This window comes from Lactuca saligna, chromosome 3, assembly GCF_052625555.1.
Source record: "Lactuca saligna cultivar CGN05327 chromosome 3, ASM5262555v1, whole genome shotgun sequence".
NCBI lineage: Eukaryota > Viridiplantae > Streptophyta > Magnoliopsida > Asterales > Asteraceae > Lactuca > Lactuca saligna.
The window spans coordinates 184,190,335-184,210,605 of record NC_136419.1 but is presented as its reverse complement, the minus strand read 5'-3'; the positions used below and the strand labels follow the sequence as shown (position 1 = coordinate 184,210,605).

General features: G+C 36.4%; 1 protein-coding gene across 1 annotated transcript; it reads left to right on the top strand.

The window, feature by feature from the left end:
• The first annotated feature begins 2,648 nt into the window (after window positions 1-2,648).
• Window positions 2,649-19,976, top strand: LOC145036245 (putative protein disulfide-isomerase A6). The gene is made up of 8 exons (XM_078984701.1): window positions 2,649-2,976; window positions 13,420-13,565; window positions 13,860-13,951; window positions 14,073-14,229; window positions 14,334-14,404; window positions 19,522-19,568; window positions 19,690-19,796; window positions 19,890-19,976. Exons 1-8 carry the CDS (start codon window positions 2,649-2,651, stop codon window positions 19,953-19,955), a joined length of 1,014 nt encoding a protein of 337 aa, XP_078840827.1. The 3' UTR covers window positions 19,956-19,976.
• Window positions 19,977-20,271: the final 295 nt, after the last annotated feature.

The window sequence follows — 20,271 nt, the reverse complement described above, 5'->3', positions numbered from 1 at the left end:
TTAGAGCCTAGCACCATAAGTGTGATGCCTCGAATGCTTCACATAGCACCAAATGCCTTTGGAATGACTTTTGAGAGAATACAAACACTCTAAAAATCGGCCTAGCCCTCTCTTGTTCTTGTGTAGCCGATTTTAGTGGAGATGGTGTTACTTATATAGTGTGATACATCTAGGGTTACATTATGTAAACCCTAGTGTGTCATGACTCTTCATTTCCATGACCCATGGGTTTGTAACTCCCATGGAGCATCCATGGAGCATTCTATGGGTTTAACCCAACTTGATAATCCATGGAGCCTTTTAGCCCACTATACAAGTTATGGATGATTTACATAATCAACCCATATATTTAATTAGTTATCTTTTGATCACTTAATTAATTTCAAATTAATTCTTGATCAATAATAATTAAATAATACTATTAATATATTAGAACTTATAATATATTAATAAACCAAAAGTGTTATTTCTCTCATTTAGTCTATCCAAATGCATGATGACATGCAACCCAAATGGACCATGCCAGGTTGGGTCAAGTACATACCAGAAATAGTTATGGACTTAGACACCTTATCCAACATGACTACCCCGCACCTAGCTGCTAGCTACAGTCGGACTTATAGGTCTACGGGTGACAATTGTCATAAAGGATAATAGCCTCATTACGTGCCATATCACGTTAATGTATGGTCATAAAACTCGCCAATCGTACGACTCTCTTTTAAGTAATAATATATCTTGTATAAACAATGGCTTTAATAACATGAGTATGATACTTATACCTCACAAGTCATAGAATCATTAAAGCATCAAACACACATATACCAGGGAAAATAAGGCATTTTCCCAGTCAAACAGAACATGCATACCGGTGGTAGCCAGGATTTTCAAAATAGAACATACTATATACATACTGGTGGTAGCCAGGGTTTTCAAAACAGAACATACTATATACATACTGGTGATAGCAAGGGTTTTCAAAACAGAACATACTATATGCATACTGGTGGTAGCCAGGGTTTTTAAAACAAAACATACTACATACATAACATTTTACATACTGATGGTGATTGGGGGTTCTCGATACAAACGATATTTATTATTAATGAAAATGAAGTATTTTCAAAAATTCAGTGACTAGTTTTCATTAAAAAAACATACTTATGAACTCACCAGGTTTATGTTAATATTCTTTCAAATAGCTTGTATTCTCAGGGCAACAATAGACAGGTACTCTTACCAACTTTTCGAGAAGACGGAGCATTTTTGGAGTCACGTCTTTTACTTTTGTTATATATTTTTATGTATAAACTATGCTTTCAAACAAATGTAAATAATCATATTGTAATGTAATGGTTGTGTTTACTTTGCTTACTATGATACAATTGTTGTGATACTACGCATGACATCATCCACCCCCGGACGTTTCCACCGTTTGATACTATGGTTCGGGGGTGTGACAGATTGGTATCAGATTCTTTGTTTATAGTGAATGAAGTATACCGAACCTTACATGATATACAACTATAAACACTAAGGGGCCGAAGTGCTCTGAACTAAAAAGTATACTTTAAAATATAAGTATTTTTACAAAAAGTATACAACTATACCTATACACTAGAAACAATAATCACGAGTAGAACAAAACAAAAGTAATTAGATGTTGGACACTGCGGTTAAATCTGAGCAGTTATGTAATCATGTCTAGGGTCAATATAGCTTGATCAACTATATTCATTCGAGACATGACCAACATGTGTTTGGGAGTGACTGTGGTGTTGCAGCAGGCTTAACACTTACCAAGTGTCCATACAACAAGGCATCGGTACAACAAAACACAAAATACTATAGGAGTATTTTACTAGAGTCAAATTCCTTGCAAAGATTCACTTCTAAGTGTTGCTACTTATTCCTTTTGCGATAAATTACTTGCATTATTAGTTTTTCCTTGATTATCGCTTAGTAGAACACTCTAGCTATCATGTTGAGATATTTCTTGCTTCATATGTCTTGATTCATATCAGAGGACTTACCATGCTCTCCTTCCTGATCATTTTTAGAAAAAGATGCCTCCAAATAAAAGACCCATCGCAAAGAACAACAATCCCCCACCGCCACCCCCTCAGTTCGATCCCGTTATGTTTCAGGCAACCGTTACTGGTGTTGTGGCTACCGCGATGTCACAGATGAATCCTGGCGGCGCTGGTGGGTTGGGAGGTGGTACCCATCCCCAAAATCAGGAAGGTAGTCAGGGACACCAGAAGGAGTGTTCCTATAAAGACTTCATGAACGCAAAACCTACACCTTTCGATGGCAATGGAGGTGTTATTGCCTTGACTCGATGGTTCGAAAAGATCGAGTCTATCTTCGAAATTTGCTCTTGTTCCGAAGCCAACAAGGTGAAATTCACTGCCTACACTTTCACCGACAGAGCATTGACCTGGTGGAATGGCCGGGTCAAATCCCTAACCCTACCTGTAGCAAATGCCATAGGTTGGGAGAGCTTGAAGGAGCTCATGCTCGCTGAATACTGCCCAAGGGGCGAGATGCAGAAACTGGAACACGAACTCTGGAACTTGAAGACGAAGGGTTCCAACATCGCCTCCTACATAGCTAGATTATGTGATCTTGCCCTCCTATGCCTGGGAATGGTCACCCCGGAAAGCAAAAAGATTGAGAGGTTTATATGGGGATTGATGCCCCTAACACAAGGGAACGTCTTGGCTACTAAGCCAACCACTTTTGACAGCGCCAAGTGCCTGGCGCAGACCCTCATAGATCACAGAGTTGATCTCGATGCAACAACAGCCACCCCTGAACCAGCAAAGGTGAGCAGTGGAAAAAGAAAGTTCTGGAAGCAGCGAAAGGGTCAGACTTCACAAGAGTCCTTCAAGAAACAACAAACAGTGGCAGTCCATGCTGTTACTGCTCTTGCTACTGCCCCTACCACTCAAGCACCTTCCAGTAGATATGCTGGTACCCTTCCTCGGTGCGACAAGTGTAATTTTCATCATCATGGGCAGTGCCGAGAGATGTTTTGAAAAAGCTATCGCAAGAAGGGGCACACAGCTCGATTCTGTATGACACCAATCTCGCCAACCAATCAGGCCTCTGGAGCAGGTGTTGGTCAAGCCTGCTACGGTTGTGGAGAGGTTGGGCACTACAATAGAAATTTCCCCAAGGCAACGACGACTGGCAACACTGAGAAAGTGCTAGCAATGGGTCAGGAGGAAGCAGTTGCAGATCCCACAGCTGTTTCGGGTACGTTCCTCCTTGACAACTCTTATACATGCATTCTTTTCGATTCAGGTGCGGAAAGAAGTTTTGTTAGCCATTTATTCAAACATCTTCTTAAACATAAATCCCAATCATTAACCAAAACATTTACCGTCGAAATGACTAACAGTGAGAAGGAGAGCACTAACAACATATTCATGGGTTGTACCCTTACTTTAAACAATCATTCCTTTCCCATTAACCTTATGCCAGGTTCCTTAAAAAAGCTTCAATGTCATCATCGACATGTATTAGTTGAGCCCCAATCACGTTGATATCCTATGTCACGAAAAAGCTATCCGTCTCAATCTTCCCTCTGGTGAAACCCTCATGATCTATGGCAATAAACTTAGCTCCAACCTTCGTATCATTTCGTGCATCAAAGCCCAAGTCGAGTTTCGCATCGACTTAATCCCTGGAGCTACTCCTGTAGCCAAATCCTCATATCGCCTGGTGCTGACAGAAATGCAAGAATTGTCTAGCCAGCTCAATGAGCTGCTCAGCAAAGGATTCATCAGACCGAGTTCCTCACCTTGGGGAGCCTCGGTTTTATTTGTGAAAAAGAAGGATGGGTCCTTTCGGATGTGCATTGATTACCGCGAACTAAACAAACTCACCATGAAAAATCATTATCCTCTTCCTCGAATCGACGACCTTTTCGATCAACTTCAGGGAACCAGCTACTTCTCAAAAATAGACCTTAGATCAGGGTACCATCAACTACGAGTTCATGAGAGTGATGTTCCTAAGACAGCATTCCGGACTCGATATGGTCACTACGAGTTCGTAGTGATGCCCTTTGTTCTAACCAACACACCGGCGGTGTTCACGGATCTGATGAATCGGGTGTGTCGGTCTTTCCTGGACAAGTTCGTTATTGTGTTCATTGACGATATACTTGTCTACTCCAGAAACGAGGAGGATCACAGACAGCACTTGAGGTTAGTGTTGGAAACATTAAGGATAGAGAAACTATATGCGAAATTCTCCAAGTGCGATTCTGGATTCGAAAAGTAACTTCCCCAGGTCACGTGGTAAGCAAGGAAGGCATACAGGTGGAACCCTCCAAAATCAAGGCGAAAGAGAGTTGGTCAGCACCGAAGACACCCACAGAGATCCGTTAATTCTTGGGTCTCGTTGGCTATTATCACAGATATATCCAAAATTATTCCAAAATTGCCAAACCCTTAACCACTCTAACTCAGAAAGGCGTACCTTTTTGTTGGAGTGAAAAGCAAGACGATGCGTTCCAAACATTAAAGCAGGCCCTATGCAGCGCACCTATTCTGTCTCTGCCCAAAGGGACGGAGGACTTCGTTGTCTACTGTGATGCATCCAACCAAGGCTTAGGCTGCATGCTCATGCAGCGAGGAAAAGTTATTGCTTATGCCTCAACACAACTGAAAGCACACGAAGTCAATTATATAACTCACGAACTGGAGTTGGGAGCAGTGGTCTTTGCTCTGAAGATATGGAGACATTACCTCTTCGGAACCAAGTGCACGATCTTCACTGACCATAAAAGCCTGCAGCACATCTTTGATCAGAAGGAGTTGAACATGAGACAACGGCGATGGGTAGAGCTACTCAGCGATTATGAGTGTGAAATACGCTACCATCCCGGCAATGCCAATGTGGTGGCAGACTCCCTTAGCCGGAAGGAATGTGTAGGTCGTAAAGTAAGGCACTAACAATGACTATCCATTCCCACTTATCTGCGCAAATCAAGGAGGCTCAGTTGGAAGCCCTAAAACCAAAGAACATGTCGGATGAAGCCTTGAGAGGAATAGATAAGAACCTAGAGATCAAGGGAGACGGTGTCTATTATTTAATGGACCGGATCTAGACCCCAAGGTTCGGTGGTTACAGAGAAATTGTCATGAACGAAACTTACAAGACTAGGTACTCCGTTCACAGATTCGTGTATCCGTATCTCAAATTGCTAGATCTAAATTTTTATGTATTATAATGCTAGGTTTTTTTTTTTTTAACATGTAAAAAATGTATAAATTTTGACAACTATGGGACTTGAACCGACGCCATTTCGGACGAAGAGCTAAATCTGGCACCTTAGACCACTCGGCCAAACTATCAAATTGATAACATTGTTTACATTAGGACTATAACTTGAACATAAAGAGCTGTTGAACATAAATTGTGACTCTAAAAACAAAATAGATCATATAAATGCCTATTATTTTACTAAATACTATCCATTAAAATAAACAAAATCAATCATAAAAAAAAAAAAAAAAAAAAAAAAAAAAAAGCAAACCTTTTTTTACCTAAATATTAGAAACTACAGACGTCCTACTTCATAAACATATAGCAAAATCACTTATACAAGCTTATATCAAACAGTTGTTCTAAGTTAGTTTCCTTGGATTCATCGTCAATCAATTTTGCTCTCTTCGGTAATTACCTTATATGAATAAAAGTATACGTGTCTGGGCCAAATGTTTATAGTGCAGACATATAGATACAAAGCAAAGTTAAGGATATTCAAATATTTACAAAATCATATATCACCCAAACATAGTTCCTAACACCAAACGATGACTAATTAGAGGGAACCCTTTTGAAAACTCAAACTAGTGATCCAAAAAGTCAAAAAGGGTAACACACATGGAGTCCCTGTAGAAAATTTCTTAGGGCCCGTTTGGTTTTAAAAAATACTTTTAGTTACTTCGAAATTTTCAAAAAAAGGGGAGGCGTTTTCATTTTTAGTACGATTTTAAATAAAACACATTTAGTCAAAACTTATTTACTTTTAATTTTTATTTCAGAAAATCAAAAACGTTTTGGATATGTATTTTCTATTGGTTTTTATTTTCCAAATTTTGTATGTGTTTAACATCCTAAAATATGTGGGTAAAAACAAGGCCGACCCAAAGGCCGGTATTTCTTATAGTTTTTTTTGGAAACGGCAAATATATTAAAAAGGGGAGAGCCTCACCTAGCAAGTAATTAGATGAGGATCCCAAAAACAAACATACAAGAGTATAGATTCTACACACCAGAAAATGGGGACACTAACTATTCATCCCAATTACAAATTGCTTTCCTACCCATGTGCTTACACCAATAAAAAACCATAGTTTTAATACAACTAGTCGCCTGGATCAATGAAACTCTATCATTATTAAACAGACGTTTGTTCCTTAAGCTATTGAAGGCGGGAAAAACAAAATCAACGCCAATTTCAGAAGTCAAGGCGTCGGCATGCCTTCACGCTATTTCAAAAAACAAGGAGACGAGTCGCTTGAAGCCTTGAAATTCAAATCCCCAATAAATTGCTATCTGAATGCTAGAAACTATCTTGAGCTTTTAATTTATAATTTTGTTTCACGTTTCCATAGCACTGAAACTTTCATTGGTTTCTTGAGTTTTCTATTTTTTTTCACTGTATTTCTTTTTGGCTGAATCATAATAACTAGATGCAAGAACACGTGATTTCAAGGATTTGTCAAATGAAGTGGAAAGACTCATGAAAATACGTATGTACTAATTTTGTTGTCTAATTTATTGGGTAATAGCTTTTAAGAAGTTTTTATGGTTTGTTCTAGTCCCTTTTCTTTCTGTCATGAACAAGTAATTGCTTCTCCTCTTGCTTTTGAATTTGTCTGCTTTCCAGAACTAAGCAAACAGTTTAGTTTTTAGCTTAACTTGGTTTCGAAGCTTTTACAAACTGAAAACAGTTTTCTAACTGTTTTTTTACTTGTCTTTTCTAACCGGAGTGTGTCAATATTCTTGTGGTGGGTTAATCTTATTTTTGCTCTTGTTGTTGGTTTTTAAAGTCGTGATGTTCATCTTTTGTAATTATGCCTTTATTCCCTCTTCTAATTATTGTTTGCACTTTTTCATTTTTTATTATTATTTTCTGTTAATAATTGAAGAAATTTTTTTATAGGTATTCATATGTTGTAATCCCTTAGTTTTTGAGCCTACTCTTCCTTGGTTTTACCATGAATGAATTGGTATTTAACAAGTACTTAGGAACTTCCATTTTAAATCATAAATCCTAAATAAAGCTGATAGCTTTGTGTGAGATTCATCATTGTTCCACATACTGTTAAGTGGATTATCCTCTAAAAAGAGACATGTTTTTACACACCAATCTATTTTTCCCTACCACACACCAATCTAGTTTTGTTATTTTGATATTTTCTAAAAAGAGACATGTTTTTACACACCAATCCATTTCTTTTCCTTTTCAATTTTCGTTGTGTTTATACTTTTTCTGTTTATTCACCACCGTCCCCCCCCCCCCCCCCCCCCCCCCCCCCCTTTACTTTTAGACAAATATCATAAAGCACTCTCCATTATAATAAGGCTCTCATTCGTTTAAATTTTACATTAAAATTAAATTAGAAATTATCTAATTAAAACCAAATAAATGGTTTGTTATTTTTTTGGTTTGTTCATTTTTTACAATGTAATAAGTTGACATGTATCTTATTATTAATATTATTATTATTATTAACTTTTTTAATAAAAGATTTTATATGTTATGTTTTTTTCGTTTTTCATAAAATATATTGTATTTTTCATTTTTTTTTTTCAAAAATCCGCTAACCGTTTATTTTTTCCAAAACAATCTTAATATTTTTTTGAAAGAATATTTCACATTTGCCAAGTTTTTTTTCGAAAAATAATAATTAAAAATGTCAAATTAAAAAAAAAAAAAAGTAAAATAAAAACAAGGTTTTTTTTCAAGAAAAAACATAAATTTGAGATATAATAAGAAAAAACAAAATATATTACATTTTTGTTATATAATATTTAAAATTTTAACCACTGTTTGGTTTATGACAAAATATAGAGATCAATAAAATATATGTAATATATATTATTAATTAAAAAAAAAATGTCACGTACATACAATCAAATGGCACAGTATTGTAATATTTATTTATTATTATTACATTCTTATTCTCGTTTTTACATTCAGTTGCTACTCCAAATGAATTTAAATCCGATTTGCTACTTTTTTTTTAGTTTGATCCGTTGACTTATATATATATATATATATATATATATATATATATATATATATATATATATATATATATATATATATATATATGAGAGAGAGAAAAAAAAAGATAAAAGAGAAAATTACTTTTTCGGAAAACAAGATAAACACAAAGTAACTAATAATTATGATATTATGGTAAGGCGTGCAATAAGATAGACCCTGGGGTAAATTACACCATTCGTCCCTCGTGCAGGTGCCAAAAGGCATGTTTAGTCCCTATTTTCAAAAATTAACTTGGGTCGTCCCTATGTTTGTTTTTTCTTGCATGCTTAGTCCCTATTGACATAAAATGACTATTTTACCCTTAATAATTTCTTTTTTCATTTTTTTTTATTTCTTTATCAGTTTTTAGATTTTTTTTAATAATTAGACTTAATATCAAAGCTTCTACCGTCGCTCCACCTCTTCCCTTCTCTCAACTTCTGTTGCTCCACTGGAACAAACCTAAATTGTATGGAATAAACCCACAGCAAACCTTAAATTACAGCGACATCACCTGGATTAAACCCTAACGAAACTGATTTCAAGTTAAATCCCCTTGAACAAACCATCCACATCGATGCTCAATTTGTGTATGCTGGTGCGGAAGAAATAGAGTTGTCGATGGCGACAATCACCCCCACAAAGGCGACAAATAGTTAGTGTCGATCCCCTTAGGTCTATTTGTGGTTTGGAACTCAGTTTCTCTGATCTCTCCTCTTCTTAGTTCGATTTGTGGTTTGGAAATTTACAATGTTTCTATCATTGTCATTGTGAATAACAAAGCTTAAGGATATGGTCTTGGAGATTTGGTTCAAAAGAGAGAAGGATAGATAAAAGGGGTGAGACAAGAGATGATAACATTGGTGGTGATGAAGATGTTGTCTCCAGAAAGTGAGAGAGGAGATTCTTTTCGACAAAGATGGAGTTTGTTTCCAACGACTTCTACAACCACCCAAAGCCACCGATATGGTGGAGGGGTTTGTGTGTAGCTTTAAGTTATGGGGTTTGATTTTGGGAGATAGGATGGTGGATCAAAGAGAGTTTAGGAGGTGATGACCATGTGAGTTGTTCAGCGAAGTTGAGAGAGATTGAGAGTCTGTGTGTATGTGCTGGCATCGATGTTTCAGAGAAGACAGAAGAGTTTCTTGATGCACATCGGAGGAAGATGAGGTCAGTGAGGTGATGTTCGCCGGAGGAAGATGAAGTCTAAGAGGTGTTGGTGGCGTTTTGGTGTTCCGATTTGAATCTTTTTTCTTCTATGGTACATGTGGGTTCTCGATCTTCTTATTCGGCAACGTTTAGAGCGGTGGTGGTTGGAGGTGAATAGAGCGGTGATCGTGGGAACCTCGGAGGTGAAAATAGTGGTGGTGGTCCGGTGAATTGTGATTTAAAGGGAATGTAGAAGGAAAAGGGGAAATGGAAAGGGAAGGGGTGGGGTATTTTATTTTATTTTCTTTTTATTTTAATACAAAATTAATTATAATTTAATTAAAAATAGAATAATGAGGGCAAAATAGTCTTTTTATGTCTTCCAAAGGATACAACATGCAAATTCAAACTATTGAGGGATGGAACACGCAAGTTTTAGATATATGAGGGACAACCCGAGTTAATTTTTGAAAATAGGGACTAAACGTGCTTTTTGGCACCTGTACGAGGGACGAATGGTGTAATTTACCCTAGATCCTAAATCTAATAATGTATGATAATGGTAGGTTGGTGTGTTCAAAGTAGGACCATTTTTGTTATGATTTGTTTGTGCCTATTAAATTTTGTATGAAATAAAATTTGATTTCTTTGGATGTAGAAAATTTGTTTTTTTTTTTTTTTGTTTTTGTTTTTTTTTTTTGTTTTTGTTTTTTGTTTTTGTTTTTTTTTTTTGCAACTAATTTCTTACTTCATATTAACATGATAGCATGCTAAGTTTTTTTTTTTCTTTTTTTTTTTAAAGCATTTTTATTGCAATGTGTTGAATTTAACATGGTAGCATGCTAATTTTTTTTAATGTGTTTTATTGGCCTTGGTATTGATAAGGCTAATATTACTTGGTGCTGAATTGCAATCCATCCTATTGCATTGTTCTTTTGGTGATATTACTCTTTGTGATATACACATTGTTTTATGACGAGCTCCTGACTCATAGTTAAAAAAAGTTGTTTGATGCTTTAAAATCTGATTTCAATTTGTTTTTCTGTGCATTTAGACCATCATATTTTGTCGGCATGTATTTTTATAGTTTTGTACTAGATAATATATGCACTTTTTACTATTTAATATCACATACATTTAACATAAAGGGGCATTATTAAGCTTTTTTGTCCGGGGCATGAAAAACCAACAGATCGACCCTGATTGTCACTCTAACATGTTTGATTATGATGTTGGATCTTCATGATAAAATAGTATGTGTTGGAGTATTATTTTAGTTAAAAAGATTATAAGTAATGGATGTCACATAGGACATTTACTATGCTAGATTTTTGTTTCTCAAGTTTAGTTGTTTATCGGTCGATGCATAATATTGATGGCCTTATCGTATTAACGGGTGCTTGAGTCGTCAGCTATGATGGTTGTATCCAAGGCCGGTCCAAGCATATTCTAGGCCTGTGGCAAGAACAAAAAAAAAGTCATTTGAGAAAAATATTGTTCTAATGCAACGGTATCAGATATTTTCCTTCTTTTTTGTGATCGAGGCTTTATGTTTTGTTTGAAACATAGATAAAATTAATGATAGTTTAGGAGTGAATTATATTTTTCTGTTAAAAGAAATAGTAATTATATATAAACTAAATTTTTAAAAAAAATTAATACTACCTCCGTCCCAAATTGATAGTCTACTTTTGAATTTTGAAGTCTTTTTTCATCAACTTTGACCTTAAATAGTTTTGTTTTTAATAGATAATACTTGATGCAAAATATATGAATAGATTGTATTTTAAATATTTTTTTTTATTGTTATAAGTTTTATCAAGTAATATATAACATAAATAAAAATATTTAAGGTCAAAGTTAAAGAAAAAAGACTTAAAAAGTCAAAAGTGGACTATTAATTTGGGACGGAGGGGGTAATAATAAACTATCATCAAGTTCTAAAATTGGGCCTCAGGAATAAAACTCAATTTATTAATTCATCGTGAGTAGGATTCTTATAAAAATAGATAAATAACTATCTTTTATATCATAAGAAAATAAATAGAATTGTTAATATATATATATATATATATATATATATATATATATATATATATATATATATATTAAAGAAGTGAACCTTAGGAACAGTAAAGTTCCTAAGGGGTTGAGAGAACTGGTTCTCCTATTTTGCCTTTTGAACATTTTTGAATATCTGATCAGTGGTCAACTGTTTCATCAGGTTACGTGTTCCTCTTCTATGCATCACCGCCTCCCCCATCCAATTACGTTCCTCACCGCTTGCTTGATTACGTGTAGTCATCGACTTCTGACACCACCAAATACGTGCCTTCTTCTCTTTCTTTCACGGTCTCATCTTTTATTTTAGAGGTTTTTATTGAAAGATGAATTTTGATCGTCCTCTTCATCTGTTCCCATGTTCGATTGAAGCTTCCATCACCGTTCGCCTGCTTTTCTGGTAAATGGAATTCATCCCCAAAATACACAGCCTCTTCTCATCTTCTCGCCTGACCATCTTCCTCTATGATTTAAAAGGTTTTTTTTTTTTGACAAATTTCATCATTTATGAACCCTTAATCTCCAATAGACAAGTTCACCTGTCGAAGTCGGACAAGCATAGCTGAAACAATTAGGCTATTACTCCCAATTTATATTGATCTAAATTGTATCCAAGCTTCGATTCACCATTTCCCTCTTCTAATAACTGATATGTGTCTCACTGTCTCCCCCCACAGTTTGTTCGCAAGGTTAGTTGTGTTTGTGTTCAGGATTCGACTGAGCTTAAAAACGGATTTCTTCCACTTAATCAGGTTTGTTCGATTTTTACCACCGCTATTTTATGTTTCTCACCGGAAACAGAACGCGGTGATTATCTCAATTCCTTTCAATTGGTCCCCGATTATATGCTTTGTTGCCGAATATATGGCCTCCACAAACCCTATGCAGACTCCATCGTCTTCTACTTCTTCCCAAGTGGATTGACCTTATGTTTTTATATTATAATATATACCCGACTTCATCTCTTCTTCCGTTGAAGAACTACTCCAGAATCTTTTATGTAATATAGTCACTCATCTTCTTTTAACTATTTTCTATATTCTTTGTTTTTCATTACAGTATTCAACAAGAGTGTTAGTTTCCGGTTTAAAATTGCTCCCTGATTATAAACTCTCTCTTGCTGACTGTGAAGCCTCCAGAAGCCCGCCGACACTCCACTATCATCTACTTCTTCCGGACTGGATTTCGCCTCAACTATGGTGGGTCAAAGAGCTTATAATCTGAATCTAACTTCAAATAACTATATCTGGAAAACCCTTAAAAGGAAGAAGGCATGTAACCGATAGCTTGACTCCATTTTTAGGTATATTTTTTTGTCTTAAGAATTATTTACTGTTTTGGCCTTTACAAAACTATAATTATGAAGTTAGGACTTTGTTTGTGAATTTTTTTTGTTATTTTGGTATGGATCGATCATTCATTATTGAATACTGATTTCCGTTGTTTTATGTAAAAACTTATCTCTTTGATCAATTTCAATCGGCTCAATCAGGCATTTCAATTAGCTCAGTGAGGGGTTAAAGAGTGGTTTACATGAGGGGATACTTCTATCCTTTAACCATCTTCCAAATTGGGTATGAACTTTTTCTTTACCGTATCAAATGCACACTAATTAACTATTTGGATTGAACCGGTCGTTTTCTAATGAACTTCTTGAGCTGGATAGATCGATATGAATGATCACAGGTAAGTTATATTTTTAGAGCTTTTGGGTTTGTTAAGGATTTGTTTTATTTTCTTGTTGTACATTGCTTTTCATGTTATATAATTATGAGGTAATGGAATTTTATCTAAGGGAAAGATCACTTCTTGATATGAGGTAGTTTTTCCATTTTGATTTTGCACCTTATCCGTTGTTTTTGAAAAAAAAAACATATAAGATTGTTGTTTATAATGTTTATTATGATTTTCAGGAACCAATGTAAAGATAGCTCCAGTTCCTTCAATTGTGGTAGTACTAAACTCTGATACCTTTGAGGAGATTGTATTCAATGCCAAAAAGGATGTGTTGGTTGAATTCTATGCACCCTGGTCAACCATTTTTTTAGTTTTGTTAGATGTTTCATGTTCTCCACCATCCTTACTAAAATGCTTATTCTTTTATTCCACCTTAACATCATAATCAAAAACATTTCAGAGTACAAAGCTATGACACTAATTTGTTGATTACAGTTGATTCACATCTTACAATCTTCACTCTTGTAAAATGCTCTTTACATTTAAAGTCTGCATTTGTTACACAAGACAAGATTTGAGAAGCTCTGTAGAGCTATTTTCAAAGATGATTATGAGAATAGGGACTAAGATTACCATTACAGCACACTAATAGTAATTATCTTTTTTTTTTAATCAGGTTTATGAAAGTCTAGCAGCTGCTTATAAAAATGAGAAAGATGTAGTTATTTCCAATCTTGATGTCGACAATTATAAGGATCTTAGTGAAAAGTAAGTAACAGTTATTAAATTGGGTCTTTTTTGAAATCATGAAACATTGGGTGTTTGTTTTTAACTTTTTTTTTATATATATTTTTGTGAGTTATGATGAAGATTATATCTGTTGATGCACGTATGGTGTAAATGGTTACCCAACAATTAAGTTCTTCCCAAAGAACAACAAAGATGGTGAAGACTATGAAGATGGACGCGATATAGATAGCTTTGTGACCTTCATAAATGAGAAATGTGGCACTAGCCGTTATGCCAAGGGTCAACTTACTTCCATTGTTAGTGTTTGACTTCAAATTTGATCTCAAAAAAAGAACATTTATTATTGTATTGTTTTATTATCCGTTACACATGCCACATTTTGTTTTTGTGGTGAATGTAGGCTGGTTTAATTGCAGAATTGGATAGCTTAGTGAAGGAGTTTGTGATAACTAGTAGTGATGAAAAGAAAGCATTATATGTTAAAGATCATCACTAGCCCAATAAAACAAATATTATTTAGAAGATTTTAGCTTGTTCTAGAATGCTCTAGAAGATTCTAGAACATTATGGAAGACTATGGAAGGCTCTGGAATATACCGGAAGAGTCTAGAATACTCTAGAACGACATGGAAGACCCTGGAAGGATATGGATTATTGTAGAAGACACTGGAGCAACCTAGACCTCTCCAGAACATGGTAGAACGTTCTAGAAACATATGGAAGCATGTAGAGTATGTTAGATAGTTCTAGAGTTATCTAGTATGTAGTAAGTGTATGTTAGTATCTAGAACCTTCCTAAGAGGCCTATAAATAGGTATGGAGCTCATTTGCTCCAAACCATCCAAGAAAGCCTCAAAGAAAGCAAGGTGTGTAGTAGTCTCACAAAGTGTAAGATCTTCTTAAGCATCTTAATAAACGTCCTGTTGCTTCCGACATAAAGAGTCGTGTTCAACAATCTGGTATCAGAGTAAGGTTTCTTGATAGTGAGAACGAGTGATTCTCGTTGAATCGTGAGTAGTTTGTGACTCTGCAAGTTTAGTGTCGAAACTAGCTTGTTTGGTATTGCCGAGGTACTTCCAACACGATGGATGATCTCCAAATCATCGGAGGAATCAAGAAACTCAACAACAACTACAAAACGTGGGAAACATATATGAAGCCCTACTTACAAGGATAAGATCTATGGGAGGTCATTGGTGGAAGCGAAATTACGCCACCAGAGGAAGACGTTAATGGTGCTTTGCGCAAATGGAAAATCAAAGCAGACAAAGCAATGTTTTCCTTGAAGACCACAATCGAAGAAGAGATGTTGGAGCATATGCGGGATGAGAACACCCCGAAAGAAGCTTGGGACATGTTTGTGACGCTTTTCTCAAAGAAGAATGATACGAGACTACAACTTTTGGAGAACGAGCTATTATCAATCTCACAACGTGATATGACGATTTCTCAATATTTCCACAAGGTCAAGTCGACATGTCGGGAGATTACTGAACTAGATCTGCAATCCGTCATTGCAGAAGCTCGAATGAAGAGGATCATTATCCATGGACTGAGGCCGGAATATAGAAGCTTTGTTACTGCTGTACAAGGATGTCCCGTTCAACCATCACTTGTAGAGTTTGAAAATTTGTTGGCTAGCCAAGAAGCTATGGCTAAGCAAATGGGAGGCATCACGCTGAAGAGTGAAGAAGAAGCACTCTACACAAGTAAAAATCGGAGGAATTTCAAGCCACCTTCTAAAGAAGGATACAAAAATGCTGACAAAGGGAAGAGTCAGCCAGGAACCTCACAACCATGGAGATCTTAAAAGACCGACAATAAGAGTTCTCGGGGGAGGAGGTTCGAAGGCAACTGCAACAACTATGGAAAGTGGGGCCACATGTCCATGGATTGTTGGTTAAAGAAAAAGTCTGTGGAAAGTAATGTCGTAACTTCCAAAAAGGAAATAGAGGATGAATGGGATGCTGAGGCATTATGTGCCATAGAAGAAAACGAGTTGGCACTCATGACAATGACGGGAGAGCGTATCAACTATTAAAATGACTGGATCATTGATTCAGGATGCTCCGATCACATGACTGGAGATCAGAACAAACTACAAGACGTGAAGGAGTATAAAGGGAGTCGCATGGTATTTACAGCCAACAATGCACGACTTCCAATTGCTCAGATTGGAAAAATAACGATCATGCCTGGTAATAAATCTGACATGGTATCACTACATAATGTCTATCACGTGCCAGGTATGAAGAAGAACTTGTTGTCGGTATCGCAACTAACATCGTCAGGCAACTACGTCTTGTTTGGCCCACAAGATGTGAAGGTCTATTGAGATCTTAAAATATCAGAAAAGCCAACAATGGAAGGACGGAGAGTGGAGTCCATTTATGTGCTCTCAGCGGAGTCTGCATATGTAGACAAGACTTGAAAGAATGAGACATCTGATATATGGCATGCACGATTGGGACATGTTGGCTATCACAAGTTAAAGGTAATAATGGAGAAATCCATGCTTAAAGGCTTACCTCAACTTGAAGTCAAAACAAATATTGTTTGTGTTGGATGCTAGTATGGTAAAGCTCATCAATTACCATACAAGGAGTCAAATTTTAGAGCAAAGAAGTCACTAGAGTTAATTCACTCAGATGTGTTCGGTCCAGTCAAGCAGACATCAGTTAGCGGGATGCGGTACATGGTGACGTTCATTGATGATTATTCGAGATATGTGTGGGTTTTCTTCATGAAAGAAAAATCTGAAACATTCTCAAAGTTTCTAGAATTCAAGACAATGGTCGAAGGAGAAGTGAGAAAGAAGATTCAGTGTCTACGCTCAGACAATGGAGGAGAATACACCTCAGAAAAATTCAATCGCTATCTGAAAGAATGTGGTATACGTCATCAATTCACATGTGCCAACACACCTCAACAAAATGGTGTAGCTGAGAGAAAGAATCGACATCTTGCAGAAATTTGCCGAAGCATGCTACACGCGAAGAATGTCCCAGGAAGATTTTGGGCTGAAGCAATGCGAACTGTTGCCCATGTGATCAATAAACTTCCCCAACCAAGGTTAGGTTTCATCTCACCATTTGAAACACTATGGAACATGAAACCTACTGTTAGCTACTTCCGAGTATTTGGCTGCGTCTGCTACGTATTTGTGCCTAGCCAGTTACGTAGCAAGTTTGACAAGAGAGCAGTTAGGTGTATATTTGTTGGATACGACAATCAAAGAAAAGGGTGGAGATGTTGTGATCCAACAAGTGGAAGATGCTACACTTTAAGAGATGTAGTGTTTGATGAAGCATCTTCATGGTGGTCCTCAGAGAAGAAAGTACTACCAGACTCGGAAAATATTGAAGAAGTTCTAAAACAAAAGATGGGGGAGCAAACTGCACATATTTGGTCAACTGTTGATACACCTGAAGATCCGAGCGACACTGATTTCATTGAGCAAGAAGTAACTCAAACAAGTGATGCCGGTGAAAGGGAGCCGCCGCCTCCACAACTTCGAAGGACGGAAAGAATCCGAAAGCCTAATCCCAAGTATGCTAATGCGGCCAGTTTAGAAGACGGTGTTAAAAAGCCGGAGACATATGAAGAAGCAATTAAGAATAAAGCTTGGCAGAAGGCAATGGAAGAAGAAGTTACAACCTTAGAGCAGAATCAAACTTGGGAACTAGTACCAAGACCAAGAGATTTAAAACCCATTTCCTGCAAGTGGGTTTATAAAATAAAGCGTCGTCCAGATGGATCAATTGAGAGATACAAGGCTCATCTGGTGGCTCGAGGGTTCTCACAACAATATGGATTGGACTATGATGAAACATTTAGTCCAGTGGCGAAGATAACTACTGTACGGGTGTTGTTAGCTCTTGCAGCTAGTAAAGACTGGAAATTATGGCAGATGGATGTGAAGAATGCTTTCTTGCATGGAGAATTAGACCGAGAGATCTACATGAACCAACCAAAGGGATTTGAGGATGAAGTTAATCCCAATCATGTGTGCAAGTTGAGAAAAGCTCTTTACGGATTGAAGCAGGCACCAAGAGCCTGGTATGGTAAGATTGCTGAATTTCTTACCCGAAGTGGTTATTCAGTTGCTCATGCAGACTCAAGCCTGTTCGTCAAAGAAAAAGAAGGGAAGTTGGCAATTGTGTTGGTTTATGTGGATGACTTGATCATCACCGAGGATGACGAAAGAGAAATCCATCAAACAAGAGAAAATCTATCGGTGCGATTCCAAATGAAAGAGTTGGGGGAGCTTAAACAGTTCTTGGGGTTACAAGTTGATTGTACAAAGGAAGGGTTGTTCCTCTGCCAACAAAAGTATACAAGAGATATACTTCAAAAGTTTGGCATGTTGGAGTGTAAGCCAATATCAACACCAATAGAGCCAAATGCCAAGATATGTGCTCATGAAGGAAAAGAGTTGGACGATGGAATGATGTATCGACAACTAGTTTATCTCGGCCTAACATTGCTTATGCAGTTGGAGTTATGAGTCGATACATGCAAAGTACGAAGAAACCTCATTTGGATGCTGCCCGACGGATCTTGAGATATGTCAAAGGTACAATTGAATATGGTCTCTTGTATAAAAGAGGAGAAGACTGCAAGTTGGTTGGATATTGTGATGCTGACTATGCAGGAGACCATGATACCCGAAAATCAACCACTAGGTATGTGTTCAAGCTTGGGTCGGGACCAATATCATGGTGTAGTAAAAGACAACCAACAATATCATTGTCAACCACGAAAGCGGAGTACAAAGCAGCGGCCGTAGCAGCTCAAGAAAGTACATGGTTGGTACTCCTAATGGAGGACTTACATCAAAAAGTTGACTATGCAGTACCACTTCACTGTGACAACCAATCTGCAATTCGGCTGGCAGAAAATCCAGTATTTCATGCTAGAACAAAGCATGTGGAAGTGCATTATCACTTTATCAGAGAGAAAGTCTTGATGGAAGAAATTGAGATGCGGCAGATCAAGACCGATGACCAAATAGTAGACTTGTTCATCAAAGGGCTGAGTACTGGAAAATGTGAAGGTTTTCGCTGTCAGCTTAACATGGTAGGAAGAATGAGGGCTAGTGTTGAGGGGGAGTGTTAAAGATCATCACTAGCCCAATAAAACAAATATTATTTAGAAGACTTTAGCTTGTTCTAGAATGCTCTAGAAGATTCTAGAACATTATGGAAGACTATGGAAGACTCTGGAATATACTGGAAGAGTCTAGAATACTCTAGAACGACATGGAAGACCCTGGAAGGATATCGATCATTCTAGAAGACACTGGAGCAACCTAGACCTCTCCAGAACATGGTAGAACGTTCTAGAAACATATGGAAGCATGTAGAGTATGTTAGATAGTTCTAGAGTTATCTAGTATGTAGTAAGTGTATGCTAGTATCTAGAACCTTCCTAAGAGGCCTATAAATAGGTATGGAGCTCATTTTCTCCAAACCATCCAAGAAAGCCTCAAAGAAAGCAAAGTGTGTAGTAGTCTCACAAAGTGTAAGATCTTCTTAAGCGTCTTAATAAAAGTTTTGTTGCTTCCCACATAAAGAGTCGTGTTCAACATTATATGCTAAGATTGAGGAGGAAGTTGGAAAAGTCACTGGTTATCTTTTTATTCATTTTTTTTATTAACATTTAACATGTTTGTTGAATATATATATATATATATATATATATATATATATATATATATATATATATATATAATACATTTTTTATACATGTGTTTTTTATTAGATATGGAAAGATATACGTGAAAGATGCCAAAAGTAGTCTGAGCAAAGGTTGTGATTATGCTAACAATGAGATCCAACATCTAGAACGTATTCTTTCTAAGGTAAAATTCAATTCAATCAAATATTTTTTTGGCTTAACCCATTAAGTCATGTCTCTGTTGTCTGATTGTATTTAAATTGTGTTATTGTTGCAGTCGATTAGCCCTACAAAGGCGTATGAATTTACCCTCAAGAAAAACATTTTATCTGCTTTTGCATGATAAATGATTGGAATCAGTCGTTACTACGAGTTCAAAGAGATGTTTGATCTCTTCTTTTATTAGTGGTAGTCTCCAGAGTTTACTTTGTTTTTTATTTTTTGATTTGGTCGGGGCACATACTATTATACTAACAATAGGGGAGAAAATGGCTATTATGTAGTACCATCACCAGCAACATTAGAAGTGAAACATGCAGAAACATTCTCAGATACAATATTAAACACATGATAACGAAATTGTAGAAATCACTTAATAATAAATATTAATTTTGTTTCTGTTATAAATAATTATTCACTAATACTAGATATTACATAAT

Excerpts from the sequence above, each read along its gene's own strand:
- LOC145036245 (XM_078984701.1), top strand. The coding sequence starts at position 2,649 with ATGGTCACCCCGGAAAGCAAAAAGATTGAGAGGTTTATATGGGGATTG. Across the intron at positions 2,977-13,419 it reads ACCTTCCAGTAGATATGCTG|GAACCAATGTAAAGATAGCT; the intron begins GTACCCTTCCTC and ends TATGATTTTCAG. Across the intron at positions 14,405-19,521 it reads AGTAGTGATGAAAAGAAAGC|ATTATATGCTAAGATTGAGG; the intron begins ATTATATGTTAA and ends GTCGTGTTCAAC.